The sequence below is a fragment of the Schistocerca americana genome, chromosome X (genome assembly GCF_021461395.2).
Source record: "Schistocerca americana isolate TAMUIC-IGC-003095 chromosome X, iqSchAmer2.1, whole genome shotgun sequence".
NCBI lineage: Eukaryota > Metazoa > Arthropoda > Insecta > Orthoptera > Acrididae > Schistocerca > Schistocerca americana.
The window spans coordinates 433,473,685-433,500,576 of NC_060130.1; the positions used below are offsets into that span (position 1 = coordinate 433,473,685).

At 37.2% G+C, this 26,892-nt stretch overlaps 1 protein-coding gene across 1 annotated transcript in view; it reads right to left on the reverse strand.

Annotated features, from left to right (window-relative positions):
* LOC124554740 (voltage-dependent calcium channel type A subunit alpha-1-like) overlaps positions 1-26,892 on the reverse strand; it is a 339,549-nt gene that overhangs the window by 83,533 nt on the left and 229,124 nt on the right. Inside the window, exons 5-6 of the mRNA XM_047128387.1 lie at positions 17,153-17,244; positions 2,515-2,665 (exon numbers count right to left, since the gene is read on the reverse strand). Coding sequence (XP_046984343.1) covers positions 2,515-2,665; positions 17,153-17,244 — 243 coding nt within the window. The remainder of the gene's footprint in view (positions 1-2,514; positions 2,666-17,152; positions 17,245-26,892) is intronic.

Consider the following 26,892-nt stretch of genomic DNA (forward strand, 5'->3'; position numbering starts at 1 on the left):
GATGAACTGGTGGAAGAAACTGTTCTTCCACATACTCATCATAACTGCAACAAATGATTTTGTTTTGTACCATGAAACACAAAATCCAAATCAATGGAACAGCTCCCATTTTTATAACTTTCTGTGATAAATTGGTGAAGGACTTACTCACTAGAAATCTAGGATGATACTTCCCAGGAAAAAAATCCCACCTATTGAGAAGAAGGTGCATTAAACAAGAGTGTGGAAAGTTTGTTTGAAGAAGATAAAAGAATCTAATAGAAAAGCAGGTATGAAGGAAATGAGCTGATGATCTGGATGCTGGAATTCTTCAGAATCTTTTACACCAATGCCTATTATTTGTGACAGTGTGCAAAGACTGAAAATTATTTTTATTTAGAAAAAATATGCTTCATCTTTTTGTTATTAATAATGTTGCTAACAAATATAGAATTAACATAAATGTGTAAAATAAAGATTGTACTCATATAACACGTAGCTCTCTTTAAGATACGTCAAACACAATCCTGCCAATGTCATTTTTAAAAAAATGCAATAAATAGCCAATTTTTCAGTCCCAGAATGTCTCCAACCGGCTGGCCCTCAAAGTGTTAACAAGGTTATTAAGATGATGTCTCTGGGTGATGACTAATTTTTTATCAGTTATGTTTATCATAGTTTACACTCCTGGATACATACCCATGCTCTATTGATCCTGCATGTCTGCTGGTCTGAAACATCATAGCTGATTCCTGGCACCTACTATAGCTACCTCTCTGCTCTTCAGGCCCTGCATTCAAACATTCACTTCCTTTCCTGCTCCTTATCCACTTCTTTCTCAAGCAGCATTCAAAACTCAGTAATTTCCTTTTATCTTGCTATTAATTTTTTTTTTTTACTTATTTCACCCAAAAAATGTATATCTTATTCTTTATGCTCATTTTTTCTTTCCTTACTTATTGTTTCTTGGCTACCTCTCTCCTCCCTGAATTCTCTTACTGAGATGGATCAGCTGTCTACTTTCATTTGTCCGTGAAAGCTGTTCTTGCATTCTCAATGCCCTTCAGTACCTTTCCTCTTTCTCAGTGCCCCAATCACTTTCTGTTATCTTCCATTCAACACACTTTTTTCTTTTTCAACTCTTATTTGCTTTGACAATCAAGCTATTTATGCCATAACATAGTAAAGCTTTCAGTTTTGATAAGGAAGGTATTGAAACACTGCAGCAAGCACACATTTCATCATTATATATGTCCCCCAACAACTCAGCCCTTCAGCCAAAGGTGAAAAGTGCTCTAACATCAATGTCCATTTCTAATTCAGAATGTTGGATTATCAGAATGCAAGTGTCACTCAGTACTCTGAATCACACAGAACCATGGTAACTTGCAAGATAAAATTGCTATCATTAATGGAATGTCCACTTACGAAAAGATGCAGTTTTGTGGTCAGAGTAGTTTGGCTCATAAACAGAAACTATAAAATGTGCAAATGAAATTTAGCTGTGGTGTTGTGAAATAGTACAATTTATCAAATTAAAATGATTAATGGAAAATCTCATATAAAGATGTGAAACAAATACTAACAAAGAGATAGAGGGGCTGGCCAGTACTTACCTCAGCTCAGTACAGCCGATAGATACACAAAAAACAGAACCGAAAATTTACGTTCCTAGCTTTCGGAACAAATGTTCCTTCATAAGGGAGGAGAGAGGGGAAAGAAAGGGAAGAAGGGAAAGTGGATTCAGTTACTCACAACCCAGGTTATGAAGCAACAGGGAAAGGAAAGAACATGCCCTCCAGCATAATTCTAGGGACCTAGGAACCTGCTACACCGTATCTGCCATTTGGCTTCTCCCACCCAACACCAGTCCCTCTGAACTGTGGAGATGGGAACTTGCACTCCAACACATCCTTTCATCCCGCCATCCCCCTGGACTGAACCTACATTAAACAACCTCACTCCCATTTACTCTTCAGTCTTCTCCTCTTTCCCTTTCGTCTTTAGCCATTCACGCATCTTTTCATCCTACATAGTTGTGTTTATCTTTATACTGCATACCTCTTTACTTCTGTATGCATCCTCTTTGGTTTGAAGCTGGCACAGTACTTACAGTAGAATATCTTTGGCTTCCCCCTGACAACCATGCCTCCATCCTTGCTACCCTCCCTGTTTTCCTTTCCCTGTTGCTTCATAACCTGGGTTGTGAGTAACTGAATCCACTTTCCCTTCTTCCCTTTCTTTCCCCTCTCTCCTCCCTTATGAAGGAACATTTGTTCCGAAAGCTAGGAATGTAAATTTTCGGTTCTGTTTTTTGTGTATCTATCGGCTGTACTGAGCTGAGGTAAGTAAATTTATCAAATTAGAACTTTGTGATTGTTGATGAAATGGCCAAAGATGTAATAGATTAGCCAACTGAACTCTCTCTCTCTCTCTCTCTCCACATATTCATTACATAGACACTACACAGATTTATTGTAATTTATATTAGCAATATTAGCAAGAAACTGCATGAGCACTGTGATGTCAACTTACAAGAAAAGAGCAGAAAAATATAAAAGAAACAAAATAGGCATAAGCTAGGTTGGAGCCACATTCAGATCCTGGTTTCCGAGCAAGCTTATCACATGGTCTGCCACTGATGCAGGACAACATTATTGAAGGCCAGGCTTCCCCCGTTGCACACCTGGAAGGAGATAAACATAAAAATTAAACCTAAATGTACAAATAAATATGTAATAAGATATTTATTGTGCCACATTCTGTTTGCAGTTCCTTACATAAATAATAAAGCTGGTGTGTGAGAAAGTAAAAATTAATTTAATTCTATTGATTTAATGAGTCACTTCTGCATGCATACACAATTTTTGAGTGTTACAATTAAACTAAATTGGCAGTACACACATTATTTTAAACAAAATGGAGTTTGGATCAACACTGGTTCAAATTCTTACAAGAATGATTTTTATAGTAGGTACTAAAAATCATTTGTCGTAAACTGTGTAATATATGTTGAAATATGTTTGGTAATCTTCTGGCCAAGTAAATACATAGTATTTAATTTTTAAACTGCCAAGACCATACTAACAGTGCTCCATAGCACAATATAGCACAGTGCTGCACTCTGTGAGAGGTACAGACTTTGCTTCATTTTGTTACTCATCCTTGTGTTTGAAAGTGAACTACTTAAAAAGAAAGCAAAACAAAACAAACATAAGAAACAAGACATAATATCTGTCTCTTAATCAATATCAGATTAAAAACTTGCCAAGGAAGATTCAAAAGTATGTATGATATTACCATAACACATGTGTGGAACATAGAATGTATAAAGACAATTAGCAACTGAGCAGAGGAGATGTCAAGCTGTGGATATGCACACATGTGCTGCTCCTGAAACTATGGCCTGACTGGGACAAATGAGTGTTTTGGATGGAATAGCTACGGTTAATGTGTAGATGTGCTGCTGATTCCATGGAATCTTCCTTGATACCCTGACCACGAAAGTTCCTATGTCCACATGTCACTCAACCTTCCGCAAAGTTTCAAGTTTTGAAATTCAGGAATTAACTCTCCATCATCAACCTTGTCATGCAGAAACTGATTATAATGGCAAAGATACCTTTAAACCATCTAAACACGATACATCTACATGATCCTGAATTCAAATATCTCAGCTTTTAATTGAACTACCTGACATTTATTGATTTGAGCAATATTTTAAACTCCATCTGATGCAATTATCCAATCTTTTGACATTTTACTCAAATCTTAGCTTAGAACTCTCTATCTCTCTCAACCACTAGCCCCTCATTGTCTTCAGATCATTTTCTGTAAACCTAATTCATGTATCACTACATGAAAAATTCACTCCCAACAACTTACAGGACATGAAACCTGCAAGGACCTGTAACACAGTGAGTAACCAATCCTTCAAAAGCTTACTCTTACTGAAACACCAGACCTTCAACCATAAACACAAATCATCTGCACAGGACAAGGTAAACATTTGCTCTCCTTCACTTGTCCTCAACAGTGAAAGCATATGTGTTGCATCCATCTTACTGATTACAAGGAACCTAAAGCACACTCATCTTCCACTTTCACTCACACTCAGTTACTCCATGATAACCTTCCAGTAATTCCTCAATTCCTCACCTACAAATATCTCTCATTTTCCTTGCATATCTTCCTTTGTAAATGACATCAGTTTCATGATCAATAAAAGTGAACCCACTTGCAATGTAATGATTGTTCCAAACAGCCACCTGTATGCAGACATCAACTCCACCACTCTCTTGATGAACCAGAGTGATAGTCATGCAGAAATATCCATCAGTTGTTTGATGCATTTGCTGCAAGTATTACAATATAGTAGTCCAACATGCTTTCCATACATGATAAAATCTCTCTCTCTCTCTCTCTCTCTCTCTCTCTCTCTCTCTCTCTCTCTCTCTCTCTCAACTGAATTCACATCCTCCCTTACCTTCACCAGCTGACTGCATATGTTTTTCAAAATCTACAGACTTAGTTATCTCAGAGGCCCATTATATTGCACCTTATTACTGTGTCCCCACTGAAGAGATTTCTGGCCTGTTGGTCAAAGTCTCTAGAAGAATGACCTGCAGTTCACTGAGCAAAGCAGTGGGGTGGTTAGCACACTGGACTCACATTCAGCAGAACAACAGTTCAAATTACCCTCTGTCTATCTAGATTTAGATTCCCATGATTTTCCTAAACTGCTTAAGTCTAATGCTGGGAGGGTTCCTTTGAAAGAGCGTGGCTGATTTCCTCCCTTGTCTTTCCTAATCTGAGATTGTGTTCTATTCCTGATGACCTAATTGTCAACAGAATGCTAAATAGCAATCTGCCTTCCTTCCTTTACCTGCAGTTTACACTCTTCTATTACCACTTATCACCTACCATTCCCTGCATTGTTTCCCCATGGTTCCTACACAATCACAATAAGTGTCCCAACTTATCTGTGTTTTGTCACAAGTCCATGGGCTTATCACTCTTCAATATTGTCTTCTTGAGCATCTGGCTGGATCCACATCACCTTATTCCTTATACACACTAACAACCATATTTTCCACTGCAATTTCTTATGCTTTCATGGGAATATACATAAATTAACATACAATACAACTGTGAACACTTGCGTGGCACACTAGTGGGCCAGTTTGTGCATGGCCCATTTGTTCATTAGAATCCTTCCAACGTGCCCAAGACCTTAAAACACTCTGTCATTCATATTGACTGATAATGTCTTCATGAACCAGACCTTTAGCTAAAATCCTTTATTCTGATTCATAAACAATATCAGTACCTTCTCTTCAGTCTATTCCACTTGGCCACCTTTGGCTTAATAAGTCATCTTCCTGCAAATCAATCTCCACTTTTGTGATAGCCCTAGAAACTGAGAATCTTCACCAAGCATACGACCCATCATGAATCCCCTCACTTTTATCAGTTCCACCAATTCCACATAATAAGTCCCCCTTCTACAGTTCTGCCAGTTATGGAGAATGAGTCTGTTGTGTTAAACAGAAAACACATACCATGTGTCATGTTGTCCGGCATCCTGCATAGAAAATCATATTTGCATATTAGCCACAAAGATATGACCCAGTATCCCACCCAGAAAGGAAGAGATAATCTATACACTGCATCAGGCCTCTGGTTACACTTCATTGTGTCCTGATTTGAGTAATAACCTCTCAGTAGGAACCAGTTTGGATTTCAGAAAGAACTCTTAACTTAACAGATTGTATTTTCTTTGCTAGATGATACAATAGACTCAATACATCAAAAAATTATAACTGTTGGAAATATTTTGTGACAAGGCACAGGCTATTGATTATGTGAACCATGACACCCTCATGTAAAAGTTAAAAAATTATTAAGTTATTGATACAGGCTAGTTTGTGTATTTTATCTTATTTGCATGACAGGGAGCAACACTGTATCAGTTCCATGCCAACCTCACAGCAACTGACAATCATAATTTGAAGCATCAGACAAGGCATACCACAGGTTTGTGTTATGGATCCTTTATTGTCTCTGATAGACATAAATGGTCTTCAGCTTGTATTACCAGCAGATGTAATTTTAGTCATTTTCTGTAGATGACACAAATATAGGAACAAAAGGTAATACCAGTCCTCTTGCACAAAAGGCAGCTGTTGAAACATTTGAAAACTTCTAAGCAAACAGATTTTTATTGCACTTAGACAAGGCCCAGTAAGTACAGTTCAGTACTTCCGACAGAACTCATCAAATTACAAAAATTGTCAGTTCAAACAAGATGTACAAGAAGTAGATGATTTAAGCATTTTTAACTGCAGAAAATGACAACTTTAATTAGATAATCCACAACCCAGGATTAATTAAGTACATCACTACAGCTACATTTGCAGTGCACATAGTTTCTGGTATAGGTGGTTCAAAACTGAAGGAACTATTTGATTTTGCAATTTACATGTATTAATGTTTTATGGAAACAGTTTTTGGTAATATTCAGCTTACAAAAACAGTATTTACAGAATACAGAAATATGTTACAGAACACAGTGCATAGACCTCTTCAAATAACTTGGTACTTATACAATCACTTTGTTGGTCCAGGTGTTATGGTCTGGAGAGTTATAATGGTACATGGGCATACTGACCTCCAAGGTACGCTCACTGGCCAATGTTATTGTGACACTGAATTTCTTCTCCATGTGTGTCTTTTCAGGGGCGCATTCAGCCTTGACTTCATTTTTATGGATGACAGTGTGTGACCACATCAAACAGCACAGGTGGAAGAGCTCTTGCAATGAGAGGAGATTCAGTGAATGGGCTGGCCTGCTCATTCCCCTGACTTAAACCCCATTGATCATGTGTGGGATCCATTGGAAAGATGTATTGCCAACATGTCCACATGCAGAAGTTATCAACTGTGCTGGTGGAGAAAAGGAATGCCTAGCCACAACAAGTCCTTCCCAACCTTGTGGGCAGCATGGAAGCATGTTGCAGAACTTGAATTTCTGTCTGTGGTGATCACACATCATATTAAGAACCATGTCTCATCTTTTGTAATCTGCACGGGACCATAATAAATCACAGTGACTTCAGTGCAGTTATTGTCTTTGAATAAAAGTGTCATTCCTCCTCATCTTATTGCATATTTTCTTCAGTTACCTTCTATACTATATTATAGTATACTATGCTATACCATGCTATACCACAGCAAATCTTTCTATGTATAGTTCAAGTATCATCAAGCTATGTTAGTTGACAGTGACACATCATCTTTAAGTTTTGCGAACGAGCACAGTTTTCACTTCTGTTAGAGTAATGTGTTTTGAATTTCACACAATGGCTGTTTAGTATAAAAAGTGAGCACTTTCAGTGGTCAAGAAACTGCAAATCATACATCATCATTATCAGTGTTCCATCCAAAGGCATGTTTTTACATAGTGACTTTTTATGTTCTTCTGTCATCCTCTTCAGGTATACATAATTTCTGCTGCCCTTTATGTTGTCGGTCATCTTGTATTTCCGCCTTCCTTTCAACCTCCTTCCACAAGCTAGTTCCTTCAGGGTGTCTGTTAGTGAGCACTTCCATTTCAATAAATGTCCTGTCCAGGTCTCTTTTCTTTTATAACCAGCTGCAGACTTCTCCCTCACCATCCATTTCCAACACTCTTTCATTACTCAGTCTTTCCATCCAGCTTATCCTCTCAATTCTCCTCCATATCCACATCTCAAATTCTTCTAGACTCTTTCATGCTCTCATCTCCACGTTTCTGCCCAATAGAGAGCCACACTCAAGATAAAACACTTACCATGCCTTTTCCTCAGGCCTTTATCTAGTGAGCCACATAATAATTTCCTCTTTCTACCAAACACCTCTTTCACTATAGCAATGTGAGTTTTCACCTCATGATGCCATCTCAAGCCTTCAGTGATAATTATTCCAAGGTATTTAAATGATCTTACTTGGCTAATAATAACTTTTCCTCTCCTAATATTTGACAGTCTCCTTCCTGTGCCAGTTACCAACCTTAGTTTCTGTTGTACTATTTCTCATCTCACATTCCACCAAGTTTAATTTAGATCTTTTAGCATCTTATTTACAGTTTGTTCACTTTCTGCCACTAACATCATGCCACCAGCAAATCTTATACACTATGTTTTCTTCCCACCAATACATACTCCCCATTTCCATTGAAGCCTTTGAAAGTAATCTCTTCCAGGTATAAGTTGAACAACAAAGTGGAGAGGAGACAAACTTGTCTAATGCCTCCTGCAATACTTCAGAATTAATTCATTGACTGCAAATTCCTTGATATTGGTTGTATTAGGTATAGATCTACTACCCAACAGTGACATATGGGCAACCTGGATTTCTCAATAATTGTGAGTAGTCACTGTAACCAATTTGGCTAACCATGCATGTTCCCTGGACTGACCACAGCTTCCATATGCCACACTGTCTACATCCTAATAACATAGTCCCCTAAATTTGTCACCTAATGTTCATAACATTACTTGGTTCCTGCAACAAGGAGAATGAGACAATGACGTATATCATGTGGTCATATAGATTTGGAGCACTTACATGTGACCGAGCAGGGTGGCGCAGTGGTTAGAGCACTGGACTCACATTCGGGAGGATGACGGTTCAAACCCATCTCCAGACACCCTGATTTAGGTTTTCTGTGATTTTCCTAAATTGTTTCAGGCAAATGCCGGGACGGTTCCATTGAAAGGGCATGGCCAGTTTCTTTCCCAATCTTTCCCTAATCCGAGCTTGTGCTCCGTTTCCAATAACCTCATTGTCGAAAGGACGTTAACCACTAATCTCCTCTTCCAATTACATGTGTGCCTGGAAGAACAGACTCTGATGACAGTCTACAGCTGTATGAAATACTTTGAAATTAAATAACTGACTGCGAATTCCTTGACATCAGTTGTATTAGAATGGACTGCACATTCGTCTGGATTCATCTTTGTCTCATTCTCCCTGTTGTGGCAATCCAAATAATGTGAGCATTGGGTGATGAATTTAGTGGACTACAATATAAGGATGTAGACTGAGTGACACGCTGAATTTTCAGTCGTTCCAGGGAGTATGCATGGATAGCCAGATTGGTTAAGATGACTATTTGCGATAAGCAGAAATCTGAATTCGAGTCTCAGTCCCACACAAATTTTCACTATTAGGTGGAAGTTCTATACCTAATACAGCTGATATCAAGAAATTCACAGTCCGTGAATTAATTTTGAAGTATTTTGTACAGCCGTGGATTGTCAACAGTCTCTGTTCTCTCAGACATGCATGTAACCCTTTTCCAATGCTGCTCCATTCCAGTATTTCATTTCGAGTCCTTATTCTTAATTTATGTTGTGAATATTGATTCTGTATCAGTCAACTCTCCTTCCATTCTACAATATGGAAGTACATCAAGACCAAAACATCTTCACATAAAAGATTTGTGCAGTATCCTGGAATGCCATCTTTGCTTTGTGAGACATTGTTAGGAAAGGAAAAATGCTTCAACAAATTACTTGTGCAGGGGCAAAGAAGGGCAAGAAAATGAAAGCTGAAAGATATGATGAGCTAAAACATATTTTAATTCAATGGATACTCCAAGTTAGGACTTCATCAGTCTGTCTAAGTGGACCAGTAATTGAATTTAATGCTCTAGAAATTGCAAATACAACATTTCACTGCATTTATGGGCTGGTTTGAAGGTTTAAGGAGCATGTTCTAATTGGTTATTGAAAACTCAGTCCTGAGGCTGATTCCGTGATTGAAGATGATGTTGCTGCCAAGGAAAATGATGTCTTAACAATACTGACAGCACAGTATGAAAAACGTGACATATTTCATGCAGAAAAATTTGGGATGCTTTTCAGACTCATATCTGACAAAATGAAAGTTGGTATAATGCAACATACTATCAGTACTCAACTGTGCCAGTGCTGACTGACAGAGAAACTGAACATCAGTAAACCAGTAAATTTCCATTGCTTCAGAATCATGTATAAACTACCATTCACCTACATAAAACAGCAGTGAGGCTGAATGATAAAAGTAAAATTTGCCACATGTCTGCAAACATTTGATCACAAAATGATCAAAGAAAGCTGCATGATTGTGCTTCTTGTAGATAACTGTGCTGGTTATCTGAAAGATGTTTCACTGCAAAACATTGTTCTTGCTTTCCTTCCTCCCAGTGGTTTCATGCTTCAAGGAATAATAAGAGGTAAAACAGTAGCAGCCAAAGCTTCTTCTTCAGTGGTATTTACCATACATTTATGTACCAGAATCTGCAAAGACATGGAATCACCTGGAAACAATGCATTTTATTTCCTGTTTGTGGAGTGCTGTGGAATGCAAATCAGTCTATTACAATTTTTGAGAAACAACAGGATAAATTTTTGTCATGGACATCTGCAGAAGCAATTCTTATCACAAAGACTGACAAGCAGTCCATAAAAAGCCCTGTGACACTCACTTTCAAGTTTTTGTTTTGGTTGAAAATAATGTCAGGACATCTCAAATACTGGACATCCCTTCTTTCTAAGAAATACTCTGAATTGCACAATTTGAAACTGACCCACCAATGCATCCTTTAGTCAGACAGATGTACTTATCTCATTCAACACCAGTTCATATCTTAATTTATCTCAGTCCTATTCACATTCCAAATTCGGCTCCTTCCCCTTCCTCCTTCTGCTTCTCACTTTAGCTTTATTGATGCATGTATCCTAGTCTACACTGTTCTTTGACAATCATCTTCCATTCTGCCTGCTCACCAAGTCCTCTTACCCTTATAGGTTCTGGATGGTGTCTGATGAGCAGTGTTGGGACACAACACTCTCAAAAGTATTGAAACTAAACAGTGCATCATGAAAGAAAGGTCAAAAATGAGTAGTAAAATGAATTCTCTGTGTCAAATGCTACTTTTAGTTACATTAGAAGTGCATGAGTACATGTCCAAAAATTATCAGTGACAACTTTATTTGGTCATGCTTCATATGTTTATGTAGATAAAACTTGTCTCCAACATCTTCAATTAAAAACAATATAATTGTAGAAAAGAAAATTATGTGAGGACTCTTGCATACTTGTTCATTCTAATGTAAAGTGCAAGGGAAGTAATTTTTTGACTGTTTGAATAAAAAATGTAATTTTGATGGCTGTTATGTACACCTAGCAAACCTAAATGTTATTGTAATTTTTATTTGCAGAATTTTGGAAAAACTGACATTTGGCCATGTCCTGTTAAAAAGAATATGATTGTAATTTATTATTTGAATATTTATTATTTATAATATTTACTGTGTTATAGAAACATTCTTAAAATTACTTCATACATCCACAAATTAAAGGAAAATATGAAAAACATATGTGCTGTTCAGGGACACCAAATTGCAGGACGTCTTAACAAAGTACAAAAGCAGCACATAAATATACAAGGAATCCCAAAAAATCCCTAAAAACACATTATTATGCTGAAAAGATAAGAGAATCCAGTAATGTTAGTAAAACAGCCTGGAATGTTGTAAACAAAGAATGTGAATGTAGAGAGTATTCTGATTGCAGTAATATAGCACCAGGAGAAAATGAAACGTTGGTGAGTGAGCAAAAGACAGTATATGAGGCATTCATAGAATGTTTAGTAAATCATGCAGAGAAGAAACTGATGAATCAACACTACAAATGAAGTCCATTACAATGAGTAATTCATTTTTCCCAAGGAGTGTTACAAAATGAGATGTAACACAAACAATCTCAATATTAAAATTAAAAATCTAGTGGTTACAATGATATATGATCTATATTACTTAAAGAATGCAGAAATGAATTAATAAAACTACTAACACTTCCTAACTTTTTGAAAATTTGAGACACATAATGAGTGTATACAAATGAATCAACCAGAGGTAAAAACAATTACAGGTCAATTTCATTGACTTCAACACTTAGCAAAGTTACTTGAAAGAGTAATCACGGACCAAATGGAATCTTTCTTCTATGAATAAACCTCACTAAACAACTCACAAAATTGATTCCAAAAAGTGTGATAAATAATAACACCAGTGGTAATTTACTTTCATGAACCGCTAAACAAACTAGATTAAGGAAAACCAAGTCATTTTTCTAGATTTGTTTAACGCCTTTGATTCTGTGAATTATATAGCATTTTTATCAAAATTACAAACTTTCAGATAGGAGGATTGGAAGTAAATTTCTTAAATTCTTAACTGCCAGATAGAAGAGAGGTTGTTTTACTTGACATGTTATAAGGATGAAGGCAAGATCTTAACAGTAGCACCAACATGCAAGAGTCCTCCAGGGAAGTATTCTTGGGACTTTTTTTGTATATATTAATGACATAGCCACAAAACTAAAGGCTAGAGAATTACACTGACAATACATTATTTACTAGCTGGGGCCATACTGAACAGATAGCAGTGCAAACCAAGAAACACAACTCTGACCTCATCAGAGAATACCTTGTTATGCATAAACTTACACAGAATAAGGACAAGGCTGTTGTGGTGGACTTATTGTTAAATTATAGCCAATCACAAGAGAACATAAATACTGAATCACTGTCCACAACTGATGGCTGATGAACATGTTACATGGAAAGAACATATCAACTACATCTGTAAAATGATTAGCTGCAACATTTACTTACTGCACAAAAATGTCTCATAAAATAATAACTCCTCCTGACCTTAAACAAGAATGCTAGAGATTAATCCACTTCTTGTGATTCATCACAATATGGATTCATGGAATTCATAATATATAAATAAATATAGGATTGAAATGTGGGGTGAGGCACCCACAGTCTACACAGCGAGGGCATTTGGGCTACAGAAGATGGCAGTTAGAACAATTGCTAATACAAGAAAACACCAGTCCTGTAGGAGTTACTTCATCAAGTATAATTTACTGACTGCATACTCGTTGTATGTCCTTAAGACAACTATGTTTATGAAAGAGAATGAAGAACTAAGGGTTATAAATAGAGACATTTGTAATTACACAGTACAACAAGAGGTGAGTATCATAGGATATGGTCTAATCAAAGAATTGAAAACTGAAGTCCACTAGCAGCTGGAAGAAAAATCTATATCAAGGTTGCCAAAAAAATACATAAATCAACTCGCATTCGGAAGGACGACGGTTCAATCCCGCGTCCGGCTATCCTGATTTAGGTTGTCCGTGATTTCCCTAAATCACTCCAGGCAAATGCCGGGATGGTTCCTCTGAAAGGGCACGGCCGACTTCCTTCCCCATCCTTCCCTAATCCGATGAGACCGTTGACCACACTGTCTGGTCTCCTTCCCCAAACCAACCAACCAACATAAATCAAAAAAAGTTTTGCATCACCCCGGTTCCCAGAACTCCTGAAGATAGACATTGACTGTGGATATTGTATCACAGACACAGTCCCTTTGACTGTTCAGAGATGTCACTAAACTCGCTCAAAGATACAAACAACCATGCATGAGCAGCGCCTAATAGACAGAGGGGGTCCAACAGCCGATCAGTTTCAGTCATTCCACCAAGAAGGAGGAACACAGCTCCTATTGTCTGTGGGTCAACCATGTCTAGCTGGTCAATACCGCAGTTCAATCATGTCTGTGTTGCTACTTTGTGCCAGGAAGGGCTCTCAAAAAGGTAAGTGTCCAGGCATTTTGGAGTGAACCAAAGCGATGTTGCTTGGACATGGAAAAGATACAGAGAGACAGGAACTGTTGATGACATGCTTCGCTCAGGCCACCCAAGGGCTACTACTGTAGTGGACGACCACTACCTATGGCTTATGACTCAGAGGAACCCTGACAGCAATGCCGCCATGTTGAATAATGCATTTTGTGCAGCCACAGGATGTTGTGTTATGACACAAATTGTGCTTAATAGGCTGCATGATGTGCACTCCCGACATCCATTGCGAGGTCCATCTTTGCAGCCACGACACCATGCAGGGTGGTACAGATGGACCCAACAACATGCTGAATGGACTGCTCAGAATTGGGATCACATTCTCTTCACCAATGAGTGCCGCATATGTCTTCAACCAGACAATCGTCGGAGACCTGTTTGGAGGCAACCCGGTCAGGCTGAATGCCTTAGACACACTGTCCAGCAAATGCAGCATGGTGGAGGATACCTGATTTTTGGGGTGGCATTATGTGGGGCCGATTCACACTGTTGGTGGTCATGGAAAGCACCGTAATACCCGTACGATACGTGAATGCCATCCTCTGACAGATAGTGCAACCATATTGGCAGCATATTGGTGAGGCATTCATCTTCATGGATGACAACTTGCACCCCCATTGTGCACATCTTGTGAATGACTTCTTTCAGGCTAATGACAACGCTCGACTAGAATGGCCATCATATTCTCCAGACATGAACCCTATCGAACATGCCTGAGATAGATTGAAAAGGGCTGTTTATGGACGACGTGACCCACCAACCAGTCTGAAGGATCTATACCGAAACACCATTGAGGAGTGGGACAATCTGGACCAACAATGCCTTGATCAACTTGTGGATAGTATGTGACAATGAATACAGACATGCATCAATGCAAGAGGACATGCTACTGAGTATTAGAGGTACCAGTGTGTACAGCAATCTGGATCACCAACTCTGATGGTCTCGCTGTATGGTGGTACAACACGCAATGTGTGGTTTTCATGAGCAATAAAAAGGGTGGAAATGATGTTTATGTTGATCTCTATTCCAATTTTCTGTACAGGTTCTGGAACTCTCGGAACCAAGGTGATGCAAAACTTTTTCTGATATGTGTATAAAACAACTCAATGGAAATCTTTTTAAGGGTAAACTGGAACAGTTGTAATTGAAAGATGTTTATTGCTCACTCCAAGATTTCTGAACTTCAGTGTTGACAGATCTATTTTTGTAGGTGTCAGTTTATTAGTAATGGTAAATATTTACATAACAGTATCTAATGTGCTCCTTGTTGTAAATGTTCAGTGTATTTATGGCATGATATGACTGATGTAAATGTACAAAAAATGAAGTTGTCCAAGACTGTTAAGTTGTAATAGACAAATAAAGATTATTATTATTACTGAGTCACCGGTTGGGGTGGTCAAGCAGTTCTAGGCACTACAGTCTGGAACTACGTGACCGCTACACTCGCAGGTTTGAATCCTGCCTCGGGCATGGATGTGTGTGATGTCCTTAGGTTAGTTAGATTTAAGTAGTTCTAAGTTCTAGGGGACTGATGACCTCAGAAGTTAAGTCCCATAGTGCTCAGAGCCATTTGAACTGAGTCAATTTGATGACTCTTATCTAGATGACATGTGATTCTAGCAAGATAGTGACATCGATCATATATTTCTCAACTAAATAAAAAAACAAAATTTCATGAATGCATGACTTCATGCTGTAAAAAATGCAAATGGCAACAGAAATGTTTTGTCTGCAAACACACCTAGGTTTTTTCTTTGCATATTTATGAAGTTCTAATTTTATGTTAAGAAAATAACAACAATTACGGAAAACATATATCTGAAGAGTTATTGACAATGCACAGTGAGAAAAATTGCTGATATAAATACTAAGATGACAGATACTCTTGGAGATCATTTGACAAATGTTGTTTTCTATATTCACAGTATGTAACAATTTGACAAAAATAAACTAAATTCCAAATTATGTTTTGAGAACATTACTATGCTTAATAGTTACAGACATTCAGTGTAAAGAATAACTGTTAATACAAAAACATGATTGGCAGAGTGTATATGTGAGTCTCACATGAAATGAAGACAAGTGATATTGCTTATGAATAAAACAAAACTATTAATGTTGTTGGGAAAATATTTTTATGTAACTGACACAAATAAGGAATCTTGATGATACACAGAAAGTCTACACCAAACAACTTTTTGGTCAAATGATTACAAAGTAATGCAATAGAGGTATAAAAAAATTGGAGTAACACTTGCAACTTTAGATGAGCACACATTTGAACAGAAACTACCAGACATGCACAATGACATGCAACAATATTTAGTGGCGAAATGCAGACGCAGACTGCTTCACCAGATTGTACTTACCCGGCAATGTGGAACTTCCATTCAAAGACAGTGTATACACCATAAACATATGCTTGTTTATTTTATATCTAAAGTTATAAAATTATTATAAAAGTGCACCTTGAAAATAAAAGTCTCTTTGTCCTATAAAAAAAAAATTTTAAAAAAATCCCATTTCCTTCCCAATTTCAAGTTGCTTTCAAAAGTGATTCTTGAGAAGAAAAGGTCTTGTTTCTTATTTTTTAAAAGAATCTGTTGTTTGCTTCCCGTATCTTAAGTATGACTCAAGTTTCATCCCAAGCAAAGAACAGGGCATGCTCAACTACAGTGATATCACCAAATTTCTTTGTGGACATTTACTCCACTCCAAAATTTCAATTAAATTTTACTGCCTGAAAGCCAAAGTCTGTACTATTTCTACAAAACTCAATAACTGTATTACTTTTTTTTTGTAATCATTTTAAATCAAACAGTTCTCTCTAGTCTTCTCGGTGATGGTCAAAATTTCCACCAACAAGATGATGACTTACATATTAGAGGAGCACTCAGATCTTGTTTTCCATAGTTTGACTTAAAGCTGCTTCAAAATGCTGGTGAAAATGTTATAGCATGTATTCCTAATTACTTTATAACATTCATAATAAACTGGGTACACAGATAACAAGAATTGCTATGATCACTTTACAGCATTAAGTATTGCAACAAAAATATTAAACCTTAGGCACAAACAATCATATCAACTATATACTGACTGATACAGCAAAGATTTATAAAGCAAAACAACTATCAACAAAAAACATACAATTTAAATTTCTTAAGGGGAACTAATTTAGCAATACAAATGTTATGCGAGCCAAGCACATCTACTGTAACAACAAATAAAAGATTGCTGAATGGATTCAGGAGCTTACTAATGCCCCTTTTCTCTGCTTTCAGGCATGATATTTTCACATTAATGGCCATAGATTTAGTTCACATTTAATATATAAATGGTTGTTGAACACCACAGTTTCACTGAAACATTCCTTTCAGTAAAATTTCCAAAACAGTAAACTGATAGAAAATATGAATTAACTTGCCTGAAAAGCAGCATTAGACCCTGAACAAAGCTGCGGAAGTTGTTATGCCGGGTGATGGAAGTTTCAGGGTCCAGATCAATGTTTCCAAATACCTACATGTGTGGAGACAAGCAGTAATATTTAAGTGATATGTAAATAAATGTTTTAATTAACTGATGATTTAGGATCTGTGTACTAAACTGTGGTAGGCTACATGTGAAATCTTAATTTGTTCATTACTCAGTAATGGCAAAGGATAATTCAAATAGTAAAAATACAAATATTACAATACAGGTACTGCTAATACTATATCTTTGTTTGTTTTGAAATTATCACTGCTTGCAGTATAATTATTTTGTGGCTATTGGATACAATATAATGGATATATTATTTATGTTAGTAATTATATACGCTGCCTATGAAATCTGAACTCACAAAACTCAATACACTTACGTCATTCTGTATTTAAATTGTAGCTCGCCAATTAGAAATGAGCAAACAGTTAACAACATTGTGCTACAATATTCATAAATAGCTGGAAATTTACTGTAGTAATTTAAAAATTGATGTGGATAGTACTGAGAGGAGTAAAAAAAAAAAAGGACGAGCACTAAAAAACAAAATGAAAGTAATAAATACAGCTCAAAATAAAATAGCTCTGATCATAAAAATAAATGTGATATAAACTGGAACATTGCATTTAAGGTAAGTAATCAATCCTACATTTTTCAAACATGTCCATGATACAATATCACAATAAATCATACATTATCGTCCATAAAGAACCACGCAAAATGCACAGACTTCTTTATGAAGCATAAATTCTTTAAAAAATTCTTGGTCACATCATTACGAATAGTCAAAGACATCAGTGTTTTACTGCTAAGAGAAAAAGTTGTGAACAAAATTTTCAGTACAAGTTAGAGATTATTAACATATGTGATTCTGTGGTTGTTATCAGTATGGTGTTATTCCCAGCAACAAAATGCATCATTTGCATCACATAAAATAGAAGTAGAAACATGTCTCAAGATAGTTAAATGAAGTTGGAATCCCACCACCAATAGACACCACACATCAGTTATCAGTAATTGGCCTAAGAAGTCTGTTTTTCAGAACAAAAGTCCTTTATTCAGATACTAAAAGGTAACAAACTGACTAAAATGAGAAAGAAGAAGGAGCAGAATGTGAAGGTATATAACGAAAGGGACGATGTGAAAAGATAAGAACAGTGACAAAAAATGACAGATATATTGTGTTACACAGTCGGATAATAGCTGTCATTATCAAATACAGAGTGAAGATAATATTCCATGTTCACATGTTTTCATATTTTTAGGAGATACAAAAGCTTTTTACATCTTTACAAAGAAATTTCTATTATTTTCATTACTGGCACTCAGTTGTACACAATCTGCTTTTTCATCTTGCCAGCATATTCTTCAATTATTATAATTAATAATGTGTCATGACTCTGAAAACTAACATTACACTCCTAAATGTGATTTAGTGATTTAGTCCATTATTAAACACTGTATCACCATGACAAAAGTTCCTGCCAAAGTAAAGCAGTGTGCTTCACCTGAGCTGCAATTAGTAGCCATGCCATTTGTGGTCATTAATCCACCCTGATTGACCATTCTGGCATACTTTAAAGATTACTTTAAAGTTTCAAAGTACAAGTGACTTTCTCTTATGTTTTAAATATCACAGAGGCTCTCCAGTATACATTACTTGTATAGAAGGGAAAATGACATACATGATAATGATTCAGCCACAGAAGGATATTTCCAAATTACCCACCAATAGTAGCTATGAACATTCCTTTTGTGTTTACATAGAAATATGGTAGTGTACATAATGTGAACTTGTTCATTGTTGTCACTCTGCCTCATCAGGGGCTGAGCAATCATGGCTCGTTAACAAACACAATACATCAGAGCTGGGTTCCTGTGGATGCACAGTTGCCCATGAGCAGCAGAGTTCCTCAGAACAGGCTTTTCATGGCAGACTGTATCAAAATCATCACATGAATGGGACAAAATGAGAGACAAGTTGATATTTCAAACATTGTCTGCGTTAATCACAGTGTTGTCTCCAGGCTGTGGAAAAAGTTCCAGGAAATGCATTCAATAGCAGATCAACATCATGGAAGGCCATCCATGCAAAACTACAGCAGCTCAGGACCAGTATGTAATGATATATGCATGGAAACACCCTACAAAGACAGTGACTTCTCTGTGCCACGAGCTTCGAGAAGACACAGAGGTTAACATAAGAACCCAAACTGTTTACAACAGATTTCATAATGGGGGGTTGTAGAGCTGAATACCTCTCAAGACTCCAACACTCCATCCACAACAGAAGGATGCTCGTGTAAGATGGACTAGAACACATGAACATTGGCTACAAGACCAATGGACCAAAATGTTGTTTGCAGACGAAGTGCGAATAGGTTTGAACCCTGATGTAAACTCTGTTTGCATATGGAGGCAAACAGAGCAATGCATGCATCCCTCAATGACTGTTGAATGCCACTAACAATAGAATGCCTCAATCGTATTCTGGGCAGCTATCACGTATGGCAACAGCACACCACTCATTCCAATTGAAGGCAACCAGACTGCTGCTGTGGTTGAAAACAACATTCTTCGACCCATAGTTAGTGATTTTGCAGAGACTGTAGGGGCATGGTTCACACTACAGGATTATAATGCCCAACCTCATCATGCTCGCAATGTGTGTCAGTATCTGACAGGACGTGTGTTCCGAAGAACGGATTGGCCAGCATGCTCACCGAATATGAATTGCATAGAGCATGCATGGAGCTTGTTCAAAAGAGTGATTTCTAGTCATCAACATATTCTATGAATACTGCCATTGAGGAGTGGGTCAGTATGTCTCAAGAGGTCTGCAATGAGTTGGTACTTAGCATGCCCCATCACATTCAAGAGTGCCTGAAGGTTCATGGAGGACCTAAATGTTACTGAACAGTGCACTGAACACACCATTTCATGGTTTTTGATGTTGTGGGACATTGCAATATTGTTTGTTTTTTCAAATAAGGTTCCTTTTTCATTTCATAATCAATTTAAAGACAGCATATAGTGCAGTTTTCCTTTGCATAGTATTCTGTATTATTAAAATATGCAGCATAAGACATCTATCTCAATTCAAGACATGCTTAACTTTTTGTGTTTGTATTTGTGTGTGTGTGTGTGTGTGTGTGTGTGTGTGTGTGTGCATGAATTATTCCCTTTTAAGAGAGTGACTTAATTTCAGTAGTCATGATTTCTTCTTCTTCTTCCTTCATTCTTTCCAAATTCTCTTCATACACTTGCTGTCCTCTCTCTTGTGTTCTTCTGACCATTTATTTCCTGTTCTTTTCTCAGTACATTTTTGTTTAAGTGTGTGTGTCTTTATGATGTCCCTGAACTGTTCTCAGTTGTTTATGTTGTCTTATGTGGTTCTGAGTTCCTTATTGGCCTCTTCTGTTTTAGAGATCCACTTTGTCTTGTTCTTGCTAGTGTTTGCTACACAAAAGATTTGGTCTGTGAGCCTGTTCTTGTCCATCCTGCTGATATGTCCACAAAACTTCATCCTTATCTTTCTAAAGTATTTGTTATTGTTTCTATATCTTTGTACGTATCTCTTGTTGGTCACTTTATCCAAATTCCTTAACGAAACACTGGTCCAAATACTTTCCTCAGAATTTTTCTTTCTTGTTTTTTAATCTCTCTGATTTTGGTTTGGCCACGAATCACTGTAGTTTCTGCAGCCTAGATAGCTTCTGGTAGAATGACTGCATTGTAATGCCTTAGTTTTGTATTGACAAAAATAGATTTTTCATTCTAATGATTCTAGTGAGCTTATATGCTTTCTGTAATTTAGAGATTCTTTCTTGGCTTGCTATGGAGTTTAGTCTCGATAGTTGGAGTATCTCACATATATCTTTGAAGTGCACAACTTGTGCCACTTTCCCATACTGAGTTGTAATGGGTAGACTATCTTCAGGCTTATGTGAAGCTTCTACAGTGCAAGTTTGCCTTCTTCTCTATTGTTGGTTAAAATAGAAGGATCGTCCGTGAAAGCCAGACACTTCAAATTGATCCTCTGCTCTTTTTTAATCCCAAGTTGAATTCCCTGTATTTCCTTTTCCCATGTCCCCACAATTTTTCCAGAACCATGATAAAAAGAAGGGATGAGAGGCCATCTCCTTGGAAAACACCAGTATGAATATGAAATACTTCTGGCATTTGTCCCATGAATTTGACTTTGGAGGTTTGATGCCTGTTGGATAACTGACCTCGTTTTTCTGTCAATTTTGAATTCCTCTAAAATGAGGAATAATGTTTGCCTATTTATTGAATCAGAAGGCTTTCTAAGGTCAACAAAAGGTACCACAGTATTTCTACATCAACTCATTTGCAAGACTGTCTTTAGGTTCCATATCTGTTCAATGCAAGATAGACATTTGCAAAACCCTGCTTTATACTCTCCTATTACTTGGTCTGTCTGTTCTTCTAGTCAACTTAACAGGGATTTTGAAAGAATTTTGTGTACTACAGGGAGCAGTGATTTTGGTTTTTTTTTTTTTTTTTTTTTTTTTTTTTTTTTTTTTTTTTTTTTTTTTTTTTTTTTTTTTTTGGAAAGGCAAAATTAATGCACATTTCCACTCTGCAGGTATTTGTTCAGTTTCCCAAATGTTTGATATTATTCTGCCAGTTTCTTGTGTGAGGTTATTGTTATTTAATTTCCATATTTCTGCTATGATCCTGTCTTCCCCGGGAGATGTGTTGTTCTTCAAAGAGTTGATTATTTCCTTTACTTCTTTAAGAGACTGTGGCTTTGAATTATCAAATTATCAGTTTAATAAGTCACAGCTGCAAAATACTAACACGAATTCTATACAGACGAATGGAAAACTAGTAGAAACTGACCTCGGGGAAGATCAGTTTGGATTCCGTAGAAATATTGGAACACGTGAGGCAATACTGACCCTACGACTTATCTTAGAAGCTAGATTAAGGAAAGGCAAACCTACGTTTCTAGCATTTGTAGACTTAGAGAAAGCTTTTGACAGTGTTGACTGGAATACTCTCTTTCAAATTCTGAAGGTGGCAGGGGTAAAATACAGGGAGCGAAAGCCTATTTACAATTTGTACAGAAACCAGATGGCAGTTATAAGAATCAAGGGACACGAAAGGGAAGCAGTGGTTGCGAAGGGAGTGAGACAGGATTGTAGCCTCTCCCTGATGTTATTCAATCTGTATATTGAGCAAGCAGTGAAGGAAACAAAAGAAAAATTTGGATTAGGTATTAAAATTCATGGAGAAGAAATAAAAACTTTGAGGTTTGCTGATGACATTGTAATTCTGTCAGAGACAGTAAAGGACTTGGAAGAGTAGTTGAACGGAATGGATAGTGTCTTGAAAGGAGGATATAAGATGAACATCAACAAAAGCAAAACGAGGATAATGGAATGTAGTTGAATTAAATTGAGTGATGCTGAGGGAATTAGATTAGGAAATGAGACTCTTAAAGTAGTAAAGGAGTTTTGCTATTTGGGGAGCAAAATAACTGATGATGGTCAAAGTAGAGAGGATATAAAATGTAGACTGGCAATGGCAAGGAAATCGTTTCTGAGGAAGAGAAATTTGTTAACATCGAGTACAGATTTCAGTGCCAGGAAGTCGTTTCTGAAAGTGTTTGTATGGAGTGTAGCCATGTATGGAAATGAAACATGGATGATAAATAGTTTGGACAAGAAGAGAACAGAAGCTTTTGAAATGTGGTGCTACAGAAGAATGCTGAAGATTAGATGGGTAGATCACATAACTAATGAGGAGGTATTGAATAGGATTGGGGAGAAGAGAAGTTTGTGGCACAACTTGACTAGAAGAAGGGATCGGTCGGTAGGACATGTTCTGAGGCATCAAGGGATCACCAATTTAGTATTGGAGGGCAGCGTGGAGGGTAAAAATCGTAGAGGGAGACCAAGAGATGAATACACTACGCAGATTCAGAAGGATGTAGGTTGCAGTAGTTACTGGGAGATGAAGAAGCTTGCACAGGATAGAGTAGCATGGAGAGCTGCATCAAACCAGTCTCAGGACTGAAGACCAGAACAACAACATTGGATGCTCACAGTTGAGAAGTGAGTGAAAATTCTTAGTGACAATTTGATAGTTATTTGTTGTGTTGATTTCCAGTGATCCATAAGGCCAGTGAAAGCACAGGTTAGATGGTTGATATCCTGTCAGGTTTCCTCTGAAAATTTTGTAAAAAATTCTAGTGTTGTTTTTGATAAACTCTTGTTCAATATCTTTGAGCCAGTTTATACCACATCTACGCTTTTCTCTTTGTATTGCCTTAGATGAACTTTTCTGTGTTTTCAAACATTTCTGCCAATTCTGTAGAGTTTTCTTGCTACTGAAAGTTTTCCATGCTTGTATCCTCTCTTCTAGTGCTTGGTCACACGCCCTATTCCACCACCCATGTTTTCTCTTTCTTGGGGGTTTGTGTAATCTCATAGTGTTTTTCAGTACTTCTGAAAGTTCCTCCCAATTCATTGCATATGATTACCAAATTTCCTGAAGAATTTCCCTCTTGTTGAGTTTCAGGTGTTCTGGATCAATTCTGAATGTTTTATTCATATTTATGAAATATTAAAATTATGTATTAGGCTAGCATTTAAACCCAGACTGTCACCTTTCACTTGCATGGAGTAATAAAGTGAAAGAATTATTCTGGAAACTATCTATTTCCATTTTCTACTGATGGATAAAGTTTTTATTTAACTATTACATATAACAGGTTTGTTAGTTTTTCTTTTACACTTTCTCTTTCTCTCATGGAAAATACGGCTTGAGGAACACAAATATTAGTTAGAATTATTCTCAAGGAAAATTTGGCTGGAGGGAGATAGATATTAGTTGTGGTGATTAATTTTAACTGAAAGCAGCCTGATATTTTTCAAAACACCCAATTATAATCAACAGGAAACGTATCATAATGTACTGCAAGAACTTTTGCCTGATACTGTGCATTATACTTCAGATGTTTTTCTAAATGGCTACTTTTACTTCAACTCATCAAATTCCATTAACAACAACAAGCATCCTGGCTTTTATAACTACTAATAGAATTGATAGCACACATGAGAAATGAAATATGTTAAACATCTCAATACAACCCATATATGTTACTCCCTTACTTGTTATGAAAACTGAGTTTAAACAAAAAATATTGTGAATCCACAACCTCAGCCTGCCTATCACAAACTTATTATTATTCTGTGGGTTCTTGTACGTCCTTCATTTTTTTTGTCCAAACAGACTTGGAACAGATAATAGTGATTTAGAAAGGATAAAATTAAGAACCTATCACTGAAGAAAATGTAGAAACAGATTCAGATCTGTGTAGTACCATAATTACAAAGGCAAAATGCCATGAGAGGTATCCTAGATACTTCAACAGACAAATTTTTTCTCCACCTTCTTGCATCTCAAAAGAGCAAAACACTGATAAACTGAGAAATAATGTAACATTGGAACAATAGCATTCAATACCGTTTCTTCCAAATCCACCAAATACAAATGCAAAATAATTTTATTTAAAAAGTTGATAAAGTGTCACTAGAAGCCTTCCTAAGAGACAATCTCCATTCCTTGCGAACTGACTATGCAAATGTAGACGAGATGTGGCTCAAACTCAAAGATATAGTAGCAACAGCAATTGAGAGATTCATACCTCATAAATTGGTAAGAGATGGAACTGATTTCCCATGGTACACAAAACAGGTCCGAACACTGTTGCAGAGGTAACGGAAAAAGCATGTGAAGTTCAGAAGAATGCGAAATCCCGAAGATTGGCTAAAATTTACAGACGCGCAAAATTTGGCACGGACTTCAATGTGAGATGCCTTTAATAGGTTCCACAACGAAACATTGTCTCTAAATTTGGTAGAAAATCTGAAGAAATTCTTATTGTATGTAAAGTACACAAGCACCAAGATGCAGTCAATACCTTTGCTGCGCAGTGCCGATGGTACTGTTACTGAGTTATTGAACGCAGTTTTCCAAAATTCCTTCACCAGGGAAGACGAATGGAATATTCCAGAATTTGAAACACGAACAGCTGCTAGCATGAGGTTCTTAGAAGTAGATACCATAGGGGTTGCGAAGCAACTCAAATCGCTTGATACGGGCAAGTCTTCAGGTCCAGATTGTATACCGATTAGGTTCCTTTTAGATTACGCTGATACAATAGCTCCCTACTTAGCAATCATATACAACCACTCGCTCACCGATAGATCTGTACCTACAGATTGGAAAATTGCGCAGGTCGCACCAGTGTTTAAGAAGGGTAGTAGGAGTAATCCATCGAACTACAGACCTATATCATTGACGTCGGTTTGCAGTAGGGTTTTGGAGCATATACTATATTCAAACATTATGAATCACCTCGAAGGGAACGATCTATTGATACATAATCAACACGGTTTCAGAAAACATTGTTCTTGTGCAATGCAGCTAGCTTTTTATTCGCACGAAGTAATGGCCGCTATCAACAGAGGATCTCAAGTTGATTCCATATTTCTAGATTTCTGGAAAGCTTTTGGCACTGTTCCTCACAAGCGACTTCTAATCAAGCTGCGGGCCTATAGGGTATTGTCTCAGTTGTGGGACTGGATCCGTGATTTCCTGTCAGGAAGGTCGCAGTTTGTAGTAATAGACGGCAAATCATCGAGTAAAATTGAAGTGATATCAGGTGTTCCCCAGGGAAGCGTCCTGGGACCTCTGCTGTTCTTGATCTATATAAATGACCTGGGTGACAATCTGAGCAGTTCTCTTAGGTTGTTCGCAGATGATGCTGTAATTTACCATCTAGTAAGGTCATCCGAAGACCAGTATCAATTGCAAAGCGATTTAGAAAAGATTGCCGTATGGTGTGGCAGGTGGCAGTTGATGCTAAATAACGAGAAGTGTGAGGTGATCCACATGAGTTCCAAAAGAAATCCATTGGAATTCGATTACTCGATAAACAGTACAATTCTCAAGGCTGTCAATCAACTAAGTACCTGGGTGTTAAAATTACGAACAACTTCAGTTGGAAAGACCACATAGATAATATTGTGGGGAAGACGAGCCAAGGGTTGTGTTTCATTGGCAGGACACTTAGAAGATGCAACAAGTCCACTAAAGACACAGCTTACACTAAACTCGTTTGTCCTCTGTTAGAATATTGCTGCGCGGTGTGGGATCCTTACCAGGTGGGATTGACAGAGGACATCGAAAGGGTGCAAAAAAGAGCAGCTCGTTTAGTATTATCACATAATAGGGGAGAGAGTGTGGCAGATACGACACGTGAGTTGGGATGGAAGTCATTAAAGCAAAGACGTTTTTCATCGGGGCGAGATCTATTTACGAAATTTCAGTCACCAACTTTCTCTTCCGAATGCGAAAATATTTTGTTGAGCCCAACCTACATAGGTGGGAATGATCATCAAAATAAAATAAGAGAAATCAGAGCTTGAACAGAAAGGTTTAGGTGTTCGTTTTTCCCGCACGCTGTTCGGGAGTGGAATGGTAGAGAGATAGTATGATTGTCTGTCTCTGCCAAGCACTTAAATGTGAATTGCAGAGTAATCATGTAGATGTAGATCATTTCCACAATAATGTCACTTTTTTTCAGCAAAAATGTGAGGATTATATGGTTACTTTTGTTCCAGTACAGATTATGATTACATAACAGAATGT